Below are 23790 nucleotides of genomic sequence, written 5' to 3'. Positions count from 1 at the left end.
CTTGCACTTACTTATGAACGTTATATTTTCATCAGGTGGTGGAGAGGGAGAAAGTAAACTGAGGGAGAAAGTAAACAAGTAAACAGATGATCATTTCACATTGTGATAATTGTTATGAAGAAAATAAGGCAATTCGCTAGGGAGTAACAGGTGGTAAAGGAGATCTACTTTTTGGTCTTTTCTGTTTGACTCAGTGGTCCTTTGTATATTCTGATATTTAGCTGATATGTAGCTAACATAGCATGTTTGAAAATACTTTCCAACTTCTTTTTTTTTGTTGTTTTTTTTGAGATGGGATCTCACTATGTCACCCAGGCTAGAGTGCAGTGGTGTAATTTGGCTCACTGCAACCTCCACCTCCAGAGTTCAAGTGATTCTGCTGCTTCAGCCTCTCAAGTAGCTGGGATTATAGGCATGCACCATCATGCCCAGCCAATTTCTGTATTTTTAGTAGAGACGAGGTTTCATCATGTTGGCCAGGTTGGTTAGGAACTCCTGGCCTCAAGTGATCTGCCCAAAGTACTGGGATTACAGGTGTGAGCCACTGCGCCTGGCCTCCGATTTCTTTTTTATTTATTTAATACATATTTATAGAATACTAGACAAGTTTTATAAATAACATAGACAATGTAACAGGGAGAGACCACAAAAATGAAAACTCACCTTTAAACATTTCTTTAGTGAGTCTTAAAGCAACAGGATGCTTACCTGTTCAATTCTGTGTGTTTTATCAGAGGCAAATAGTAAGATCTACTGCTTAGAGTTAACTCTTGCAGTCAGATAATGTCTGTTATTTTAAATAAAGCCACCGTAGCAATTGCCTTGGAAATATGAGGTTCTTTGATAACCAGCCTCCCAAGGAGCACCACGTTCTCTAGTAATTTAAAAGGATATAAAAACTGTGTGTGTTAGAGTCAGTTAAACACAGATTCTATCCAAAGCTAGTTTCTAAGTAAGCCATTGCAGTCATCTGAAATAAGCACTGCACTTTATCAAGCTGATGGATGGAGGTTCTTTATTTCAGCGAGTAACAGGTAAAAGTTAGAGGTTCAACTACTGTGTAGGGAAGCTATACGAGGCTAGAAAAGTGGACCAGTTAAAGATGTGAAGAACATGTTGACTTCTGAGAGGGAGAGGAAGAAATCCTGGGGAATTGCACTCTTTCCCTCTGTTGTTGAAAGTATCACTGTGTGGTATGGTGCTTCCAATACCGGGTGTAACTATCCCAAGGGCATATGTGACTAAGTGTCAAGGAGTACACTAAAAACACTGGCAAAAACTTGTTGCATCTTCCTGGTACACTAAGTATGTATAAAGCTTTGGCTAAACATTTTGTTTTTAGTTTCTTTCCTGGAGTAAGAATAAAAAGCATTATTTTTATATTAAAACACACACATAAATAAGTAACTGAATATAAGATAAAATTTATGATTTTTTTTTTTTTTTTTTTTTTGAGATGGAGTCTCACTCTATCACCCAGGCTGGAGTGCAGTAGTGAAAGCTTGGCTCACCGTAACCTCCACCTCCTGAGTTCAAGCAATTCTCCTGCCTTATCCTCCCGGGTAGCTAGGATTACAGGTACCTACCACCATGCCCGGTTAAGTTTTTTAAAAAATGTTTTTAGTAGAGATGGGGTTTCACCATGTTGGCCATGCTGGTCTCAAACTCCTGACCTCAAGTGATCCTCCTGCCTTGGCCTCCCAAAGTGCTGGGATTACAGGTGTGAGCCACCATGCCCAGCCTATGTGAATTTTTAAGAGAAGACAAGTTGCTTCAATTTTGTACTCTGTAAATATTGTTTTGTGTTATGATTCCAGATCATGGCATATGAACAATTTACAGTATGTTGTTATTAGGATAACTTTAGTAGAGAAGTGGGAGCAGCTCAGACTGTATGTAGTTGAAAGCATGGAGACATTGCTTTTGAATCAAATAAACCCCCATTTTGGGTCCTGGTTCCATAACTTACTAGCTATGTGACTCTGGATTAGTTATTTAATCTTTCTGAGCTTGATTTTTTTTTTTTTCCATTTGTATTAGGCCATTCTTGCATTGTCATAAAGAAATAACTAAGACTGGGTAATTTATAAAGAAAAGAGGTTTAATTGGCTCATAGTTCTGCAGGCTGTACAGGAAGCATGGTGCCAGCATCTGCTCAGCTTCTGGGAAGGGCCTCAAGGAGCTTTTACTCATGGCACAAGGTGAAGGGGGAGCAGACATGTCACATGGCGAGAGTAAGAAAGACAGAGAGTGGGGAGGAGGTACTACACACTTTTAAATGACTAGATCTCACAAGAATTCACCCACTAACATAAGAAAAGCACGAAGCCATGAGAGACTCATCCCCATGACCTAAACACCTCCCACCAGGCCCCACCTCCAACACTGGGGCTAATTCAACGTGAGCTCTGGTGGGAACACATATCCAAACTATATCACCATTTGTAAATTGGGGATAACAATACCTTTTTTTTTTTTTTTTTGAGATGGAGTCTTGCTCTGTCGCCCAGGCTGGAGTGCAGTGACTTGATCTCGGCTCACTGCAACCTCCGCCTCCCAGGTTCAAGCAGTCCTCCTGCCTCAGCCTCCCAAGTACCTGGGATTACAGGCACATGTCACCCAAAATTTTTGTATTTTTAGTAGAGACGGGTTTCACAATGTTGGCCAGCTGATCTTGAACTCTTGACCTCAAGTGATCCACCTGCCTTGCCCTCCCAAAGTGTTGGGATTACAGGCATGAGCCACTACGCCCTCCCGTGTAACAGTACTTTGTAGCATTTCTGTGAGGAGTTGCAATACAACATGTACAATGCTTGAGCTATAATAGTCAATTAATAAAGATATGTGTTTCATTAGGTATTTTTCCCCATTATTTTATTTTTTCTGGTATATATGGAAATTGTTTTACTGGTTATTAGCTTAGTTATCTCAAAATGTCTCTAAGCCTTTTTTATTGTATATCCCTATTAGTAAATGTTTATGTAAATTTTATATGTACTTGTACACATATTAAAACATATATAATACAAATTAGTGAAATAGTAACTTAATAGGAAGTGAAGTTATAATGTTTTCTTCCCATACTCTAATGAACTTTCTTGTATACCTCCTGGAAAGCATGCACCCTTCTCTGAAGATAAAGGTGATAATCACATAAGGCTGCCTCCAAATACAGACTTGCTAGTGTCACATACAAAAAATATCCTACCATTCAAACTACACCTTTCAAGAGCACAGAGCTGGTCATAATGAGATCAAAATTGGAGGTATGAATATAAATCAGAAGGACATATATAGGTGAGTCAATATGAAATACATCTCTAGGAAAGGTAACAACCACCACAAAACCAACAAATAAGTAGAAATATCATAATTCTAACATGTGAATGAATGTTTGAAACACACCACAGACACAAAATAGAGACCTCTGACTGCCGCTCTTCAGTCATCTAATGAACAGTTCCATTTGAATCCCATGTTGCCACATAGCTGGGGGAAATCATTTCAGATTACTTATGAGAGAGTAAGGTACCTTGAAGGTGTTCTGGAACTTCCCTGGCATTGATGAACTAGTGAGCTCAGAATGAAAAATATGAGGTTTGTTGTTACTTGAATTAGCTATTAGTGCAAGGTGGGGTATTCTTAGCTTTGGGGCCAAACCAAAAGGAAGATTCCTTGCAAGAAGGGTAGGCACTCTGTGCAGGTTGTAGTTGGTGCAGAGGCAGTTCTGAGACACCCACCCTAGACTAAAATCCTCTGTTTCTTATTACCTTATTCCCTACTCACTCACCTCTGTCAGGTAACTGCAGTCCTGTAGGATCAGAACAGGTTCATCTTTACTAAAGTTGTAAGTTATTAAGCTGTTTTCTTGCCTGCCTACTCTTTTAATTGGTTTCAGCTGTCAGTTCCCCAAAATGTGTCACTCCTACCTGGGCAAGTAATTAAACTACATGAAGTCCTAGAGAGAGAAAAGAAAAGGAGGATTGAGACAGAGCAGAGTACATCTGTGGAAAAAGAGAAGGAACCAACTGAAGATTATGTGGATGTACTGAACCCTATGCCAGCGTAAGTGCACAATGAACTGCAGTTTGTTCATTCAATTGTTAAAACTAATTTCTAATTCTTAAGGAGAGTTAGCCACTTGCTCTTGCTAAACCAGGGATAATATGCAGTCTTGAGGATAAACTGTATATCTCTGAGTACATGCCACATTTCCTCTTCTATGTCATGATGAACAAAATGCAGATTTGAACTAACCATCTTACCACACAGGAAATCCCCTCCACCCACATCTTTAGAACAAATAGATACTCTTTCCAGAGCTCACACCTAAATAAAAACTCCTATGAAGAAGGCAGGAAAAGATATTTTTTCACTATGCAAACTCTATGATTGACTGATTTTCTATGATAAAATTATACCAATAAATTTTCTTTTTTTTTTTTTTTTTGAGGCAGAGTCTTGCTCTGTCACCCAGGCTGGAGTGCAGTGGCCGGATCTCAGCTCACTGCAAGCTCTGCCTCCCGGGTTTACGCCATTCTCCTGCCTCAGCCTCCGAGTAGCTGGGACTACAGGCGCCCGCCACCTCGCCCGGCTAGTTTTTTTGTATTTTTAGTAGAGACGGGGTTTCACCGTGTTAGCCAGGATGGTCTTGATCTCCTGACCTCGTGATCCGCCCGTCTCGGCCTCCCAAAGTGCTGGGATTACAGGCTTGAGCCACCGCGCCCGGCCTAAATTTTCAATATCTAGAATGTTCTATTCAACTGACCAATTAGTGAGTAGTCATCGAGCTTGTACTTTGTCAAAGGCCTTGTATAAAATGTTTAAGGTATTGGAAAAATAAAGAGGTGCAGAAAATGCTAAATTCACCAACATCCTACATTTATTTTTTATATCATTGAAAAGATTCTGAGCTCTTTCCTCCAGGAATGTTGGTGGTGGTGTCAATAAAACTTGTCCTGGTACCCTGTTTGACATCAGGTTCTGTTGCATACTCTATCTGTGCTACAATCACTGAAACCTGACAACCATCATTTTTACCTGAAACCACCAGCAACTGATGGATTGATTAAAAGTCACATGGACTGCTAATTTTTCTCTTTTCTCAATAAAACAAGTAATATATGTTTATTACATATAAAAGATTAAAATTATTCCTTGTTCCACTGCTCAGAGATATTTGCTATTAACATTTTTGGGTTTTTTTTTTTTTTTGAGACAGCATATCATTCTGTTATCCAGGCTATAGTGCAGCAGCACGATCTCAGCTCACTGCAATCTCCACCTCTGGGTCTCAAACGATTCCCATGCCTTGGCCTCCTGAGTAGCTGGGACCACAGGCACCTGCCACTGCACCTGGCTAATTTTTGTATTTTTGTAGAGACAGGGTTTTGCCATGTTGCTCAGGCTGGTCTTAAACTCTTGAGCTCACGTGATCCACCCGCCTTGGCCTACCAAAGTCCTGGGATTACAGGTGTGAGCCACCATGCCCAGACTTCTACCAGATCTTTTCTATGAGTTTTTTTTTTTTCTATGAATATAACTATATATTTTCTTGACTACGATGTACAGGTGGTCTGTATAAGTTGAACAATGGTTAAATGACTTTTTGACTTTAAGATGATGCAAATGCAATATGCATTCAGTATAAACTCTACTTTTCTAGTACCCATACACCATTCTGTTTTTCACTTTCAGTACAGTATTCAATAAATTGCATGAGAGATTCAACATTTTATTATAAATAAGCTTTGTGTTAGATGATTTTGCTCATCGATAAGCTAATGAAAGTGTTCTAAGCATTTTTAAGGTAGGCTAGGCTAAGCTATGATGTTCAGCAGGTTATGTGTATTAAATGCATTTTCAGCTTATGATATTTTCAACTTACAGTGCGTTTACCGGGATATAATCCTATCATAATTCAAGGAGCATGTGTATATTATAAAAATGAGAAGTGCTTTTTTTATTTTGCACATAAAAATAACAACAATGCCATAGAAAGACACATTACACCAAAAGAAATGAGTGCAAACATATTTAAATACCAGTTGTTTAAAACTTAGACCATACAAGAGAAACATTTACAGATGTTTTGTATCGCTGAAAGGAAACTCCCAATAAATATTTATCCAAGAACCTACTTATCAACTGAGACTGGGGATACATTGTTAATTCTTGTTGGTAATGATGATTATATACTGATCAGTAGATACCTTTTCAGGTTCTCTTTGTATAAAAAGGCTTTGGAAGAATTAAGGAAGACCTTAACGTTAGCATACACAGAGTGACACAGGCTTGTAATAATAGATCATTGTAATTACATAATTGGAATAATCAAATCAGAAGTTTTAAGAAAAGTTAACAACTGCAGCTCTCAAAGTTATTTTGGTAGTATTTTTTTTCAAGTAATTGTCTTTGTCAGTTAAAAAAAAATTCTGTTTTTTATCTTACCTCTGTAGATGTTTTTATACAGTGTCCCGGAAAGAGGCAACTGAGATGCTCCAGAAGAACCCTTCTTTGGGAAATATGATCCTGAGGCCTGGCAGTGACAGTAGAAACTACTCCATCACTATCCGGCAGGAGATAGAGTATGTTTAATTTTTTTTTTTAATGTATGGAATTTTTAAAAGCATGGTATCACTTAATACAAGTCCAGATCAGCACCTGCTATGTGTTTTGTTGGGGCTAAAAATATGAACATAAGTGGCCAGGTACAGTGGCTCACGCCTGTAATCCCAGCACTTTGGGAGGCTGAGGCAGATGGATCACGAGGTCAGGAGATCGAGACCATCCTGGGTAACACAGTGAAACCCCATCTCTACTAAAAATACAAAAAAGTAGCTAGGCGTGGTGGCACGTGCCTGTAGTCCTAGCTACTTGGGAGGCTGAGGCAGAAGAATTGCTTAAACCCAGGAGGTGGAGGTTGGCGAACCGAGATCACGCCACTGCACTCCAGCCTGGGCGACAGAGCAAGACTCTGTCTCAAAAAAAAAAAAAAAAAAAAAAAAAAAAAAAGAACACAAGAATAGGAGGGAATGTCATAAAAGCAATGCTAAATACTGAGCCAATGCTAACATTGGCAGGGAAGAAGAAAGAATAACACATTATTTTGGTCCTGGACATAGTTGTATTGTTCATTCATTCAATTCAACAAACATTTATTGAGCAGCTGCTATATGCCAAGCAATACTCTAGGCACTGTGAATACAGCAGTGAAAAAAACAAATATCTCTCTTTCAATTTGAGTTGTCTAGCAATAAAAATATAAAAAGGAAAACATCCCTGGCTTCAATCTTCCATGAGTTTACAATTTTGTAAGGAGACATAGACTTAAACACATAACTAAAAATATGTGGCAATAAGGTCCATAAAGTAAAATAAAGCAGGATGAGAGAGACGGGAACCCTCAGGGGTGATAAAGGGAGCACATTTTTATGGTTGCGGTTGTTTTACTATAGAGTGGTCAAGGAAGACCTACTTTATTAACTGATTTAAGCAGAGAGCTGAAGGAAGTGAGAGAATAAATCTTACCTATATCTGGGCCAAAAGTGCTCCAGGCAGCAAGTGCATATGCTTTGAGACAGAAGAATGTTTGACTTGTTCAAGAAAAGAAAAAGGCTGCTGTGACTGCAATGAAATGACCACAGAGAAAAGTGGTAGGAGAGGAGATTCCAGAGGTGGGGGTAGAGACACATCACTCAGAGCCCTACAGATCATTGTAGGGACAAGGGTTTTACTTTGAATGACATGAGAGGCCACTGAACTGTTGTCATAATCTGACTTATTTACAAAAAAGGGCCACTTAGGAGCCTCTTTGTCAAGGTTACTAATTTTTTTCTGGTAAAATGGTCTAACTTGCAAGTCAGTAACACTTAAATGCAAGTTATTTTTCTGTGTAGTTAGGGTACTTAGATCTTTTAATAGACTCCAGCTTTCAAAGTCTATGAGAACTTGCACTTCATTGGGGACTCTGGCTTAGTTAATACTTCCACAACTGATAATATAATTTAAATATCGAGGTTTTGTCCTACATGAAAATATTCAATAAGCTGGGCGTGGTGGCTCACGCCTGTAATCCCAGCACTTTGGGAGGCCGAGGTGGGCAGCTCACGAGGTCAGGAGATCGAGCCCACCCTGGCTAACACGGTGAAACCCTGTCTCTACTAAAAATACAAAAAATTAGCCGGGTGTGGTGGTGGGCGCCTGTAGTCCCAGCTACTTGGGAGGCTGAGGCAGGAGAATGGCATGAACCCAGGAGGCGGAGGTTGCAGTGAGTTGAAATTGCACCACTGCACTCCAATCTAGGTGATAGAGCAAGAGTCCATCTCAAAAAAAAAAAAAAAAGAAAAAAAAGAAAATATTCAATAAATGACTTTCTTTAATATACATGCATAAACAGAAATTTGACTTTTGAATTTGCTATTCCTTATGGGGATAATATTATTTTATTAAATTTTATACTGTAACATATCTATCAAGGAATCTATCTACTAATCCACCCCATAAATATCTATAATTCTAAATATGAAGACACGTATGGTGAGTAATGACAGTTAAAAAGAAACAAGTTCCAGAGACAAATTTAAAACATGGCATTATGGCTACATTGCTAGTGTGAGCCACAGCCCAATAAGATTTATTCACTTGCCAGTAAACAGATCCTTGTCTTACACACTAGTCATGGGCACTTTAACAGATGGCAAGAATGTTAGATGGTAAATCAGATCATGGTTCTTTGTGTAAGGAAATGTGTGTGTGTATATCTCTGTGTGTATATTTCTACAATGAATGTCTGCCAACTTAAACTTGTGGTTTCATTATTTTTTGTTCATTATAAACTAACACTTTACGTTAGTGGATTTTCAACTCTATTGAAATATGGTAAAAAATAATAGATTTTTCAGTTACAACCTGATTTGATTTATAATTTACTTGACTATCTTGATACAAATCCAAAAGAAATCATTTTTCTTATTGTCATGATTGCCATTAAATATCAGTGAACTGAGAATGATTTGTAATAGAAAAGTGGATTTTTCTCTTTCGTGTATCCTGGTCAAGAAGTTTGTCCTTTTTCAGGATTTAGGAAATTGTGTGTCACATAAACTACAGCATATCCTTAACCGTTTACTTCCACTTTTAAAAATGAGAGGATGTAACATTGAATTAAAAATTAGGAGATAGCAAATTTTTAATAGAAACATAATCTAACTGCTTAAAAGTAGAATTAGATCACCAAAGAGAGTGATTTTTTTCTTTTCCTTAATGTCATTCCTTTCTTGGTCAGATCGAGTGGTTGATCCATTTACACGTGACCTCTGTCTTACTGTTCTGCATGAAATGAACAAAATCTCAAGACCTGATAGCTCCTTAAAGACGGCATATTTCGGCCGGGCATGGTGGCTCACACCTGTAATCCCGGCACTTTGGGAGGCCGAGGCAGGCGGATCAAGAGGTCAGGAGTTTGAGACCAGCCTGACCAACATGGTGAAACCCTGTCTTTACTAAAACTACAGAAATCAGCTGGGCATGGTGGCACGTGCCTATAATCCCAGCTACTCAGGAGGCTGAGGCAGGAGAATCGCTTGAACTTGGGAGGTGGAGGTTGCAGCGAGCTGAAATCTTGCCACTGCACTCCAGCCTGGGCAAGAGAGCAAGACTCTGTCTCAAAAACAAAACAAACAAACAAAAAAACTGCATATTTCTTGCACAATAGCAGCCTGATTCCTTTTAAGGTGGTCTAGATTAGTCCAACTCTTTCATTACATTTTCTATACAATTAACTATGAGAAATAACTGTTTTCTGCTACAGACGTGGTGTGTGACTAAACACAGTGATTTTCTGTACTTAGGATTTGAATATAGTGTCACAGTTTTTACTCACAATTGTATTGTATTTAAGTTATATGTTAAGCTCGTAAGAGAGTACGGAAAAGTTGCATAATTCTAAATGTAATAAGCTCACTTTCAGTTTGAATTCATACAGAAATTCATGCCTTTGTTAGCTGATGGTCATCAAAACTTACAACATTTTATAAAACTAATCACTCTCCCCCTACAAAAGTTCATATTTGGAAAGCAAGAAGTATGGTTAAACTAAAGCATTCTAACACTAGAGTCAGTATGCACTTATTTAGGCTTTGAGAAATAGTTTATACCTGGAAGTGGATAAGAAAAAATCAACTGTATTGCACAAATTTTCCTTACATGCCAAATCCATCTATGATGTCAAAGTTTATTAAATGTATTCTCTAATGCCTCAAAACAGGTGTTTCAGAGTACCTGAATTTAATATCTTCCATGTAACAGGTCACTTAATTTTAAAGGATAACAGTTGTACAGAGTATTAGAATTTTAGCTTGTTATATGGTACAACTTAATGTAAAGAATTTGGTAGAAACCTCGGCTATTGGGAAGCACTAGTATTACTCACAAAACCAATTCATTCTCTTACAGGTTATGGGAGAAAGTTCAGTCATGCAAGTTAGATGACTGTGTCTGGTAAAACATTAGCTGAAAAGTACAAGTTGGTTTACAAAGCAGTACATGAAAATAAAATTATCTCCATCTGTTAACAGAGCAGCTGTGGGAGGGAAGACTTGTTCTCAGGAATAAACAAAAGCCACTCAATGCCAAATTACCAGATGACTCTTGTCTCAGTGTAGACTATCATCCACCTTTACCCAGGCCAGTGGTGCGTGAATTCATAAGACATAAAACTGTTCTTACAACAGAACTTCATGGCTTGGTTTGGTTTTCTTGAAAATGTTATGACTAGGTACCAAGCTAGTAGTATGGAAACTTTGGAAAGCCATTAGCTAACGAAGCAGTAGGAAACATTTACCCAAAATTTATTTATTTGCAAAAATTGAGGTCAGAAGCTAAGAACATTTAAGGGAACACCTTTTCTTAAAAAAAAAAAAAAAAAAAAAGACTTGCTACTTCTATTTTGAGGTCAGCATAAGGAAACCTTAATACAGCAAATTCTATCAATCTTGTTTTTTTCATCTTTTTATTTCTTTGGAAAAGCAGAACAAAACAATAAGAAAGGAAAGCACAATGTCTAAAAAGAGAGTCAAAACCTAAGCAACTTCAACGGAGTTTTTTTTCCCACCTCTTTCTGTTCCAGAATTTCATTGTATTAGTCAAAAGTTCCAAGATGCCTTGTTGACCTTTGCCACTTTTCCTCCCACGGCTTTGCCATGGATGATGATGATGATAAGATGGCGTTTTTTTTTTGTTTTGTTTTGTTTTGTTTTTGAGACAGGGCCTCAGTCTGTCTCATAGGCTGGAGTGCAGTGGTGCCATCTCGGCTCACTGCAAGCTCCGCCTCCTGGGTTCACTCCATTCTCCTGCCTCCGCCTCCCGAGTAGCTGGGACTACAGGCGCCCGCCATCACGCCCTGCTAATTTTTTGCATTTTCAGTAGAGACAGGGTTTCACCCTGTTAGCCAGGATGGTTGCGATCTCCTGACCTCGTGATCCACCCGCCTTGGTCTCCCAAAGTGCTGGAATTACAGGCGTGAACCACCGCGCCCGGCTGATATGATGGCTTTTAATAACAACAATCGTTGTTCTCCTTATAGCTTACCATTTGTGGGTCCTATGCTGAGTAGTGGCGAACATTTCCTTCAAGCAAAATAAAAACTTTGAGACAGACAATATTTTCCATGTTTTACAAATGAAGAGGATGAGACTCACAGAAACTACAACATTAAAACAATACATTTAAGAAGTAGTAAAAATGATTATAATTTACCGAGTGGTTAAATGTGCCAGACACTGTACTAAGGTCTTTGCAAACATTAACTCACAGCAGCCCCGTGAGGCAAGGCACCATCTCCATTTTATAGACGAAGAAAATGGAGGATCAGAGAACCCACATGACAGAATCGGAATTTGAACCAAGTTTTCTATCAGTCTTCCAACGAACAGCAATCCCTTATTTAATGGGAATACAGGAATTCTAATTGAAATTGTAGAGTTTTCAAAAGTAACTGCCTGATTAAGAAGATCTTATTATGATGTGATAAAGATAAAGCCAGATACAACCACTCTGAAAGGGTACTATATAATAACCTTCTGTGTCCAAAAATGCTTCCTTTACCAACTTGCAACTGATTCCTGAAATTTCAGCATTAAGGAATGCTGAATGCCTTTTAGGAAGGGAAAGGGTTGGTTGACTTTTATCCCATGTTTTGAAAGTAGGTTATCGGAATTTATGAGCTGTTTCCCATTGTGATATCCAATTGAGAGGTGATTTGGATATAATGGTGGATGAGAAGAGTCCCCGTAATAGAAGACTTCAGTTTCAGTCCTAACTGAAAATGAAAGGAGAAGCGATTTTAAAAAAGGTAGAAAGACCCTGTGCCTAGCTTAACCTGATGAACACTTTTGTTTTAGACAGCTTCTATTGTACATAGGACAAATACTTAATTAGTGTGTCATTCAAGCAAATGACAAAGTAATAAATGCTGTTAACCTGTCAACACTAGAAAAAGTTTTCATCCTAACATGCTTGTCATACAAATCAAGGGAATTCAAGACAAATATACTCTAGTTCAAAACTAACTGACAAGGATACTGACTTCTGATCTCAGTATAAATTTGCTTAGTTCTAGCAGATAACATTACGAGATAGGGGATCCTATTTTTTTTTTTTTTTTTTTTTTTTGAGACAGGGTCTCATTCTGTTGCCCAGGCTAGAGTGCAGTGGCACAATCATAGCTCACTGCAGCCTCAACCTCCTGGGCGCAAGTGTTTTGCCCACCTAACACCTGAGTAGCTGGGACCACATATGCATGCCACCATGCCTGGCTAATTTTTTGATTTTTTTTTTTTTTTTTTAGAGATGGGGTCTCACTATGTTGCCCAGTCTTTTTCTAACTCCTGGGCTCAGTGATCCTCCTGCCTTGGCCTTTCAAAAGTGCTGGGATTACAGGCATGAGCCATCCCACTCATCCAGCTCCTAATATTTTAAAAACTCAACTTTATAAATACCTATTCTGTGCCTAATGCTAGAATACAGAGATGCATAGGATATGCCTCTTGTTCATAAACATTTCAAAATCAATAAAATACCCTGTATTTGAGTGGTAATAATTTTGAGTGCTATGTGACTATAGAAGAGGAAGACATTACAATTCATGTAATGTACTTACGTTATCATCTATATGTTCATATAGTGCCTAAGACCCAGTGTTTTCCATATCTCTAAGTCAGCCCCAAAGTTAGTGGATATCCAGGGTGGTATATGAGCTAACATGAATAACAGCTATTGAGGGCTTTCTGGTTGGATTGGTGATAATGTAGAGTAGAAAGCAATGTACTTTTAATAATTCTTTCTACTTCTCTCTTAATATGGAGAATATATATTTGATTTTATATATCTACATAGAATTTTATTATGTTTTTTACTTTCTAGGTTACTGACATTAAAAAAATTATTTCTGCCTGAAAGATTTTTAATTCTTGATTTCTTTTTTCCCTGTTTATTCTTTCTAATTTACCCACTCAGTGACTCAGATTACCTATATCCCTAGTGAGTAGCCCCCATAAAAAGACACTCTGCAAACCAGGTTAACAGAAAAACAAAAACCACCAAGGATTTTTTTTTTTTTTTTTTTTTTTTTGGCCAAACTACATTCATCACAACATAGGTTTATTATACAGGTGATATTTTATATTTACTTTAGTTTGCATTTACCCAACTGTATAATAAAATGGAGACTAACCATTTGTTTCATTGTAGCATGCCAAGAATCAAGCACTACAAAGTGATGAGTGTAGGACAAAACTACACTATTGAACTGGAAAAACCTGTAAGTAGCTATTTTTGTTGTTGTTGATGAACTTCCTCCCGATTCCTTATAGCCTCCTAGTGCTGGCAAAAAGCAGCCAAGTTAAGGAGCCCTGAATGTGGCAGATATACAAGGTGAAAGTGAGATTCAGGAACAGGTGGGTGAGGCAGAGTAAAAGGTAATTTGCTTCTAAAAATTCTTTCCACTTTTCTTTCTCTGCAAGTCTCTCAAGGTTTGCAGGGAAAGAAAAGTGGAAAGAATTCAGGGAAAGAAAGATATTTTTGTTAAACATTTGCCAATTATACATCTTCAAATATGTTTCTTTCTAATGGGAAGAAATCTATAAATGCCTAATCCTCTAATACCTGTAATGCTGAAGTTCAGAAATTCTCTCTTAATAGCAACATAGTAGTGAAGAAAAGATTTCTATTTGTCTTCAGCTTTTCTCCCACCCTAGCTGACTTATCATGGGGCTAATGATATAGCTAAGTACTTGACATATATCATCCAATGTAACTGTTATTGTTACCCTGAGGTAGATATTGTTATGCCTTTTATACAGGTGAGATAATTGGTATTTACACTGTTCTGAAACAATGAGAATGTGGTGATGTGGCCTACATTCCAGGATGCTGAAAAAGAGAATATAGCTCTGTGATTTTAGGCTGCAGTAGTGGGAAGATTGAGTCAGGAAAGATGTCTCCGGATATCACTTAAATAGAACTGGTGGGTCTTGAAGATATTTATATTTACCTAGTTCCTCTGCTTCTCCAGGCCCATTGTGTTGATCAAATAGAAAAAGGAACAGTGTGGTTGAATTTCTTATATTTTGGTCATAATTCTTAGAGAATAAGGTAGCTGCTGATTCATAGAGCACACTTCCATCGTTGCCATAAGTGCCTCCCAAAGCTTCTCAGTTATCAGACTCATTCCTGACTAGACTTTTAAAAGAAAATTCAATAAAGAAGGCAGATAACTAGATTGCTAAAGGATAATCCAAATAACTAAGTGACTACAAGCAATGGACAAGGAAGAATACTGTGACATCTTTGTAACTGGGTGAACTGGGGCTCATTTTTGTCATTAGCTCATACAGTCTACAGTGTAAAGAAAACTAATAGCCTGGATTATTCTTTCATTTTTCACCATCCCCAACCCCTCAACCCCTCAATGAGGTTGTATTTTTGTGACTTTTTTTTTTTTTTTTTAAGAGACAGGAGTCTTGCTATGTTGCCCAGGCTTGAGCACAGTGGCTGTTCACAGGCGCAATCATAGTGCCAGCCTGAAACTCCTGGGCTCAAGTGATCCTCCTACTTCAGCCTCCCGAGTAGCGGGAACTACAGGTGCATGGTACTGCGCCTGACTCAGGAATTCTTTTTCCTCTTCAAGGTTATCTGGAATATTCTGGTATATTTACTCTGACTTCACTTGTATAAAAATATTAGTTTAGGGGTAGAGACATATTTTATCTACTCCTAGACCAGCAAATTATCCTGTTACAATAAAATACTAAAATGCTTAAATTCTCTGGTTTTAAAGGTTATTTGCTTTAAAGCAGAAGAAACCACCTACAGCTAACTTAAGAAAAAATAAATTTATTATAAGAACATAGAATGACTGAAAGGGTAGCAAACCTTCGGGGACTAGGAAGCAGTTACTTGTGCTAAGAACTATCTGATTAGGAAACTGGGTATCCTTCTTTGTTCTTCAAGTTCAAATTTCAGAAGGAAAGCATTTTCTGGCCTAACTTGAGTCACATTCTTTTGCTCACACCATTTTTTAAGGGACAGGGTCTTACCCTGTCACTCAGGCTGGGGTACAGTAGGACTATCATAACTCATGCAGCCTCGAACTCCTGGACTCAAGGAATCCTCCTGCCTCAGCCTCCTGAGCAGCTGGCACTACAGGTGTGAGCTACCACACCTAGCTAATTTTTTCAACTTTTGTAGAGACAGGATCTCACTACATTGCTCAGGCTGGTCTGAAACTCCTGGTCTCAAGTGATCCTCCCACCTGGACTTCCCAAAGTGCTGGGATTACAGGTGTGAGCCATCACACTTGGCTTACATTCTTATGCTTTAATTGAGGGAGAACAAGCCACCTGACTATTGTCTACCAGATTGTGTTCAATGGGAAAGGTGGTAATTCCTCAACAGGGAATGGACACATAGTCAATTAAAAAGGAGAAATAAGACACAGGGATAGGTAAAACTATGGTCATACAGTATGCCATTGAAGTGAAGTAATGACAGTAATCTCCATTAGATTCCAATTGAGCCTTCTCTTATTCTACCTTTATCCATGTGACGCTGAGTTTTCTCTCACTTTCTATTAATATAGGTAACACTCCCAAACCTTTTCAGCGTCATTGATTATTTTGTGAAGGAGACTCGAGGAAATTTAAGACCATTTATATGTTCAACTGATGAAAACACTGGTATGTTTTTCACTTCATTGCTATGTTAAGGGAAACAACAAAACAAAACTCCCAAAACTCTGCATATGATTTATAGTACCAGCCAGGCAGGAACTTTAAATTCAGTCTTTAAATTTATCCATTTGGAAATGATTTTGTCACTCAGTCTGTAAAAATAGGAAAGTACCAATATGTATTATGAACAGAGTATGGGTGCATTCTAGGGAATGGAAAACCCTGAGGAAAGTATTATTACTATTAATTTCATGCTATCATTCTACTCGGCTTTATCTAACAAATTCAGAAGTAAGAGAAAACCATAATCATACAAGTTAATGGAAACCAAATGGAATTTAAAGGGATAGTCGGTCAACAATGTTAGATGCGTAATACAGGATAAAATGAATGAAGATTAAGAGGAGACGATGGGAACTGGTGATTAGCCAATACATGACTTGAGAGAGAGAAGTTTTATTCCACTATGAAGACAGAAGTCAGATTGCAAAATAACAAGGAATGAGTGGGTGGTGAGGAATTACAGATAAAGATTGTAGCTACGACAAGCTACATAATTTGCCAGCCCCTTGTTCATAAAGTAAGAATTTCAAAAACAGTTATAGCAAACAGTTTACACACCCCTGAAACTGGCTCTCTTTGCAGTCCAATTTCTGGCAGAGCAAGCCAGGCTGAATGTAATAGTAGTCTCTCTCTATCTTATGCAACAGTTCCTGGTACACATGGTCACTGGCAAACTGTAAGCAGGAGAGAGAAAGTATCTCCAGCTTGTTTGGATTTTAGTTATCAAAACAAGTCCCTTTTTCTACAGATTATGGGGGAAAGCAACCTTATTTGGCTACCGGCATCAGGGGCATATCTGGATAGTCTTATTAATTAAAAGGATAGCAAGTTTAAAAGTCCAAGTTCTTAAAATATGATTATGAATCTTGTGATGCCAAATAATAACAGTAACCAAAACCACAGAATCTCAGGATTTGAAGGAACTTTAGAAAACTGTAGTATCTTATATGTTTAGAACTCACCTGCACATTCAGTACAGGAAATATCTCTAAGATATGATCCCTTCAGCTTATTTGTAAATTGTGAATGTAAGAGGGCTTAAATTTGATTTTTGAAGCAGCACAGTTCATTTCTGGACAGTCCTCATATTAGAGAGTTCTTCCTTGATATTGAATCTGAAGCATTCCTTCAACTCCTACATATTAATCCAATTTCTGGCTTTGAAACATTACGATTTAAAAGCCCGTCAAATATTTAAAAATGTCTACAATGTTTCCCCTCAGTTTTTTACTCTGTCATCTAAATTATTGGTTCCTGAATTTCTCTCTCTCTCATCTTTGATGTTCTTTTTACATTGTCTAATTTTTAAACTTGTCACTTAAAATATAACCCTACTGAATAATAATGTTGAGCATCTTTTTATGTGTTATTTGCCATTATATATTTTATTTGGGAAAGTATCTGTTGGAATCTTTTGCCCATATTTTTATTGGGTTGTTTTCTCTTTCATACTTGTTTTGAGAGCTCTTAACCGATACAAGCTTTTTTTTTTTTGTATGATTGGGAAGTATTTTCTCAGTCTGTGATTTGTCTTTTCATTCTTTTAACAGTGTCTTTGGGAGAGCAGAAGTTTTAAATTTTGCTTCTGTAGATTGTACTTTGGTGTTATACTTGAGAACTCTGCCTAACCTAAAATCACAAAGACTATTTTCCTGTTTTCTTTTAGAAGTGTTGTAAATTTATGTTTCATATTTAGATCTATGATACATTTTGGATTTTTAAATTGGGAGGGATGGGTCAAGATTCATTTAGTTGCATTTAGATGTGTAATTGTTTCAGCCCCAATTGTTTAAAAAGATTATCCCACTGAACAGGGCAGCCCATACCTATAATCCCAGCATTTTGAGAGGACAAGGCAGGAGGATCCCTTTGAGAGCATCGTGGGCAACACAGGGAGGGAGACTTCATCTCTCTAAAAGAAAAAAAAAAAAAAAAACCAAAACAAAAAAAAACCATGCTGGGTATGGTAGCCCATGCCTGTAGTCCTAGCTACTTGGGAGGGTGAGGCAGCCAGAAGTTCAAGGTTGCAGTGCACTGACTGTGCCAATGCACAATTTGAAAGGGCAAGAGTAAGACTCTTTCTCTAAAAAGCAAAAATAAAAATAAATACTTCTCCACTGAATTGTCTTTGCAACATCTGTAAAAATCTATTGACCATTTTTGTATGGATTAATTTCCAATGATATGTGTTCCTATCATTTTGCCACACTTACTATAATTTAATAGTAATTCTTGAAATCAGGAGGATTACTTTGTTCTTTGCTCTTTTCCAAAATTGTTTGGACTAGTCTAATTTCTTTGCCTTTCATTATAAATTTTAGAATCAGCTTGTTGCTATCCAGAGAACAATCCTCCTGGGACTTTGACTGGATTATGTCGAATCTATTGATCAGTTCAGGAAGAACTGACATCATAATACTGAGTCTTCCAGTCGAGGAATGCAATATATTGGTATATTTGGGCTATCTTTGATTTCTTTCATAGAGCTTTGTTTCAGCATACAGCATCAGCACATATTTTGTTTGATTTATAGGTATTTAAATTTTTGTTGCTGGTAAATGATATTCTGTAAAATTTGAATTCCATTGTTCATTGGTAGTGATATGGTTTGGCTGTTTTTCCACCCGAATCTCATCTCAAATTGTAATCCCCAAATGTTGAGGTAGGGACCTGGTAGGAGGTGATTGGATCATGGAGTTGGTTTGCCCCCATGCTGTTCTCCTGATAGTGAGGGAGTTCTCATGAGATCTGATGGTTTAAAAGTGGCCATTTCTCCTGTGCTCTCTCTTTCCTGCCACCTTGTGAAGATGTGTCTTGCTTCCCCTTCACCTTCTGTCATGATTGTAAGTTTCCTGAGGCTTCTGTAGCCATGCACAATTGTGATTCAGTTAAACCTCTTTCTTTGATAAATTACCTAGTCTCAGGTAGTATCTTTATAGCAGTGTGAAAACAGACTAATATGAGAATTGGTATTGGCAGAGTCGGATCCTGCTATAAAGCGACTTTGGAACTGGGTAACAGGCAGAGGATGGAACAGGTTGTAGGGCTCAGAAGAAGACAGAAAGATGTGGGTAAGTTTGGAAGTTTCTAGAGACTTATTGAGTAGTTTTGACCAAAATGCTAATAGTGATAAGGACAATAAAGTCCAGGCTGAGGTGGTCTCAGACACAGATGAGGAACTTGTTGGGAACTGAAGTAAGAGTCATTCATGCTATGCTTTAGCAAAGAGACTTGTGACATTTTGCCCCTACCCTAGAGATCTATGGAACTTTGAACTTGAGAGAGATAATTTAGGGCATCTGACATAAGAAATTTCTAAGCAGCAAAGTGTTCAAGATATGTCCTGGCTTTTTCTAAAAGCATACAGTCATATGCACTCACAATGAGATGGTTTGAAATTGGAACTTATATGTAAAAAGGAAGCAGACCATAGAGGTTTGGAAAATCTGCAGCCTGACTGACCATGTGGTAGAAAAGAAAACCCATTTTCTGGGACAATTTCAAGCTGGCTGCAGAAATTTGCATAAGAGATGAGAAGCCAAATGTTAGTCACCAAGACAATGGGGAAAATGTCTCCAGGGCATGTCACAGATTTTCAAGGCAGCCCCTCTTATCACAGGTCTGGAGGTCTAGAAGCGAAAAATGGTTTCACGGGCTGGACCCAGGGCCCCACTGCTCTGTGCAGCCTCAAGACATAACGCATGTCCCAGCTGTGCCAGCTCCAGCCGTGGCTAAAAGGGGTTGAGGTACAGCTCAGGTTGGTGCTTCATAAGGTGCAAGCCCCAAGCCTTGGTGACTTCCATGAGGTGTTGGGCCTGCAGGTGTGCAGAAGACAAGAATTGAGGTTTGGGAACCTCTGCCTATATTTTAGAGGATGTATGAAAATGCCTGGATGTTCAGCCAACCCTAATGGAGAATCTCAACCAGGGCAGTGCAGAGGGGGAAATGTAGGGTTAGAGCCCCCACACAGGGTTCCCACTGCCTAGTGAAGCTGTGAGAAGAGAACCACTGTCCTCTAGAACCCAGAATGGTAGATCCTCCCACAGCTTGCACCATGTGTCTGGAAATGCCACAAGCACTTAATGCCAGCTCATAAAAGCAGCCACGGGGGCTGTACCCTGCAGAGCCACAGGGATGGAGCTGTCCATGGCCCTGGGAGCCCATCCCTTGCATCTGCATGCCCTGGATGTGAGACATGGAGTCAAAAAATATTATTTTGGAGCTTTAAGATTTAATAACTGCCCTGTTGGCTTTCAAACGTGCATGGATCCTGTAGCCCCTTCATTTTGGCCAATTTCTCCCATTTTGAATGGCTATATTTACCCAATGCCTGTATCCCCACTGTATCTTGGAAGTAACTAACTTGTCTTTGATTTTACAGGCTCACAGGCAGAAGGGACTTGCCTTGTCTCATATGAGACTTTGCACTTGGAGTTTTGGGTTAATGCTGAAATGAGTTGACTTTGAGGAACTGTTGGCAAGATGTGATAGGTTTTGAAATGTGTAACAGACTTGAGATTTGGGAGGGGCCAGGAATAGAGTGTTATGGTTTTGCTCTGTATCCCCACCCAAATCTCAGCTCAAACTGTAATTCCCAGGTGTTGAGGGAGGGATCTGGTGAGAGGTGATTGGATCATGTAGACAGTTTCTCCCATGCTGTTCTCATGATAATGAGTTCTCACAAGATCTGATGGTTTAAAAGTGGCAGTTTCCCTTGCACTCTCTTTTTCTTTTGGCTATTGTGAATAGTGTTGTTATAAACACAGGAGTGTAAACATCTCTTTAGTACACCGATTTCCTTTCTTTGGGGTATATACCTAGCAATGGGATTGCTGGGTCATATGGTAGTTCTATTTTTCTTTTTTTGAGGAGCCTTCATACTGTTCTCTGTAGTTGCTCTACTAATTTACATTCCCACTAACAGTGTATGAAGGTTTCCTTTTCTCTACATCCTTGCCAGCTTGGTTATTGCCTGTCTTTTGAATATAAGCCATTTTAAATGGGGTGAGATATCACATTGTAGTTTTGATTTGCATTTCTCTGATGATCAATGATGTTGCACAGATTTTCATATACCTGTTTGCCATTTGTATGTCTTCTTTTGAACAATGTCTATTTGTATGTCTTCTTTTGAGCATTGCTTTTTGAGCAATGTCCGATATTTTGCCCATTTTTAGTTGTTTTATTAGATATACTTCCTATTGAGTTATGGAACTCCTTATATATTCTATTAATTCCTTGTCAAATGTGTAGTTTGCAAATATTTTCTCCCATTCTGTGGGTTGTCTCTTCACTTTAATGATTGTTTCCTTTGCTGTGCAGAAGCTTTTTAACTTAATGTGATCCCATTTGTTTATTTTTGCTTTGGTTGCCTGTGCTTTTGGTGGCTTATACTCAAAACATTTCTGTTTAGAGCAACATCCTGGAGAGTTTTCCCAATGTTTTCTTAGAGTAGTTCCATAGTTTCACAGTTTCAGGTAATGAAGGGATGTTGAATTTTATCAAACGCTTTTTCAGAATCAATTAAAATGATCATATAATTTTTGTTCTTCGCTCTGTTGATACAATGTATTACATTGATTGATTTACATATATTGAGTCATCCTTGTATCCCAGGGATGATAAATTCCACCTGATCATGTTGGATAATCTTTTTAATGTGTTGTTGAATTTAGTTTACTAGTATTTTGTTGAGGAATTTTACATCAATGTTCATCAGAGATATTGGCCTATAGTTTTTAAAAATGTGTCTGTGTCTAGTTTTGTTATCAAGGTAATACTAGCACTGCAGAATGACTTTGGAAGTATTCCCTCCTCCTCTATTTTTTGAATCATCTTAGTAGGAATGGTATTAGTCCTTCTTTAAACATTTGATGGAATTCAGCAGTGAAGCCATTGGGTCCCAGGCTCTTTGCTGGGAGACTTTTTATTATGGCTTTGAACTCATTATTTATTATTGGCCTATTCAGGTTTTGGATTTTTCATGGTTTCATCTTGGTAGGTTGTATGTGTCTAGAAATTTACCTATTTCTTCTCAATTTTCAAATTTATTGGCATATAGTTGCTCATAGTAGTCTCTCATTATCCTTTTAATTTCTGTGGTTCAGTTGTAATGTCTCCTTTTTCATCTCTGATAGTATATATTTGGGTCTTCTTTTTTATTTTTTTAATTTATTATTTTTTCTTATATACTTTAAGTTCTAGGGTACATGTGCATAACATGCAGGTTTGTTACATATGTATACTTGTGCCATGTTGGTGTGCTGCACCCATCAACTCGTGAGCGCCCATCAACTCGTCATTTACATCAGGTATAACCCCCAGTGCAATCCCTCCCTGGGCAGTATGGCCTGGGCAGTATGGCCATTTTCACGATATTGATTCTTCCTACCCATGAGCATGGTATGTTCTTCCATTTGTTTGTGTCCTCTATTATTTCACTGAGCAGTGGTTTGTAGTTCTCCTTGAAGAGGTCCTTCACATCCCTTGTAAGTTGGATTCCTAGGTATTTTATTCTCTTTGAAGCTATTGTGAATGGAAGTTCATTCATGATTTGGCTCTCTGTTTGTCTGTTACTGGTGTATAAGAATGCTTGTGATTTTTGCACATTAATTTTGTAATATGAGACTTTGCTGAAGTTTCTTATCAGCTTAAGGGGATTTTGGGCTGAGACGATGGGGTTTTCTAAATATACAATCATGGCATCTGCAAATAGGGACAATTTGACTTCTTCTTTTCCTAACTGAATACTCTTTATTTCTTTCTCTTGCCTGATTGCCCTAGCCAGAACTTCCAACACTATGTTGAATAGGAGTGGTGAGAGAGGGCATCCCTGTCTTGTGCCAGTTTTCAAAGGGAATGCTTCCAGTTTTTGCCCATTCAGTATGATATTGGTTGTGGGTTTGTCATAAATAGCTCTTATTATTTTGAGATACGTCCCATCAATACCGAATTTATTGAAAATTTTTAGCATGAATGGGTGTTGAATTTTGTCAAAGGCCTTTTCTGCATCTATTGAGATAATCATGTGGTTTTTGTCTTTGGTTCTGTTTATATGCTAGATTACATTTGTTAATTTGCATATGTTGAACCAGCCTTGCATCCCAGGGATGAAGCCCACTTGATCATGGTGGATAAGCTTTCTGATGTGCTGCTGGATTCAGTTTGCCAGTACTTTGTTGAGGATTTTTGCATCGATGTTTGTTAGGGATATTGGTCTAAAATTCTCTTTTTTTGTTGAGTCTCTGCCAGGCTTTGGTATCAGGATGATGTTGGCCTCATAAAATGAGTTAGGGAGGATTCCTTCTTTTTCTATTGATTGGAATAGTTTCAGAAGGAATGGTACCAGCTCTTCCTTGTACCTCTGGTAGAATTCGGCTGTGAATCCATCTGGTCCTGGACTTTTTTTTTTGGTTGGTATGCTATTAATTATTGCCTCAATTTCAGAGCCTGCTATTGGTCTATTCAGGGATTCACCTTTTTCCTTGTTTAGTCTTGG

At 38.2% G+C, this 23790-nt stretch overlaps 1 protein-coding gene across 1 annotated transcript in view; it reads left to right on the top strand.

Annotated features, from left to right (window-relative positions):
- The window catches only part of STAP1 (signal transducing adaptor family member 1), a 53721-nt gene that overhangs the window by 19003 nt on the left and 10928 nt on the right, over positions 1 to 23790 (top strand). Inside the window, exons 5-8 of the mRNA XM_023232148.1 lie at positions 3899 to 4065; positions 6459 to 6587; positions 13750 to 13819; positions 16139 to 16235. Of these exons, the coding sequence (XP_023087916.1) occupies positions 3899 to 4065; positions 6459 to 6587; positions 13750 to 13819; positions 16139 to 16235 (463 nt within the window). The remainder of the gene's footprint in view (positions 1 to 3898; positions 4066 to 6458; positions 6588 to 13749; positions 13820 to 16138; positions 16236 to 23790) is intronic.

Source organism: Piliocolobus tephrosceles, chromosome 3 (genome assembly GCF_002776525.5).
Source record: "Piliocolobus tephrosceles isolate RC106 chromosome 3, ASM277652v3, whole genome shotgun sequence".
NCBI classification, from domain to species: domain Eukaryota; kingdom Metazoa; phylum Chordata; class Mammalia; order Primates; family Cercopithecidae; genus Piliocolobus; species Piliocolobus tephrosceles.
This window is presented reverse-complemented; position numbering and strand designations above follow the sequence as displayed.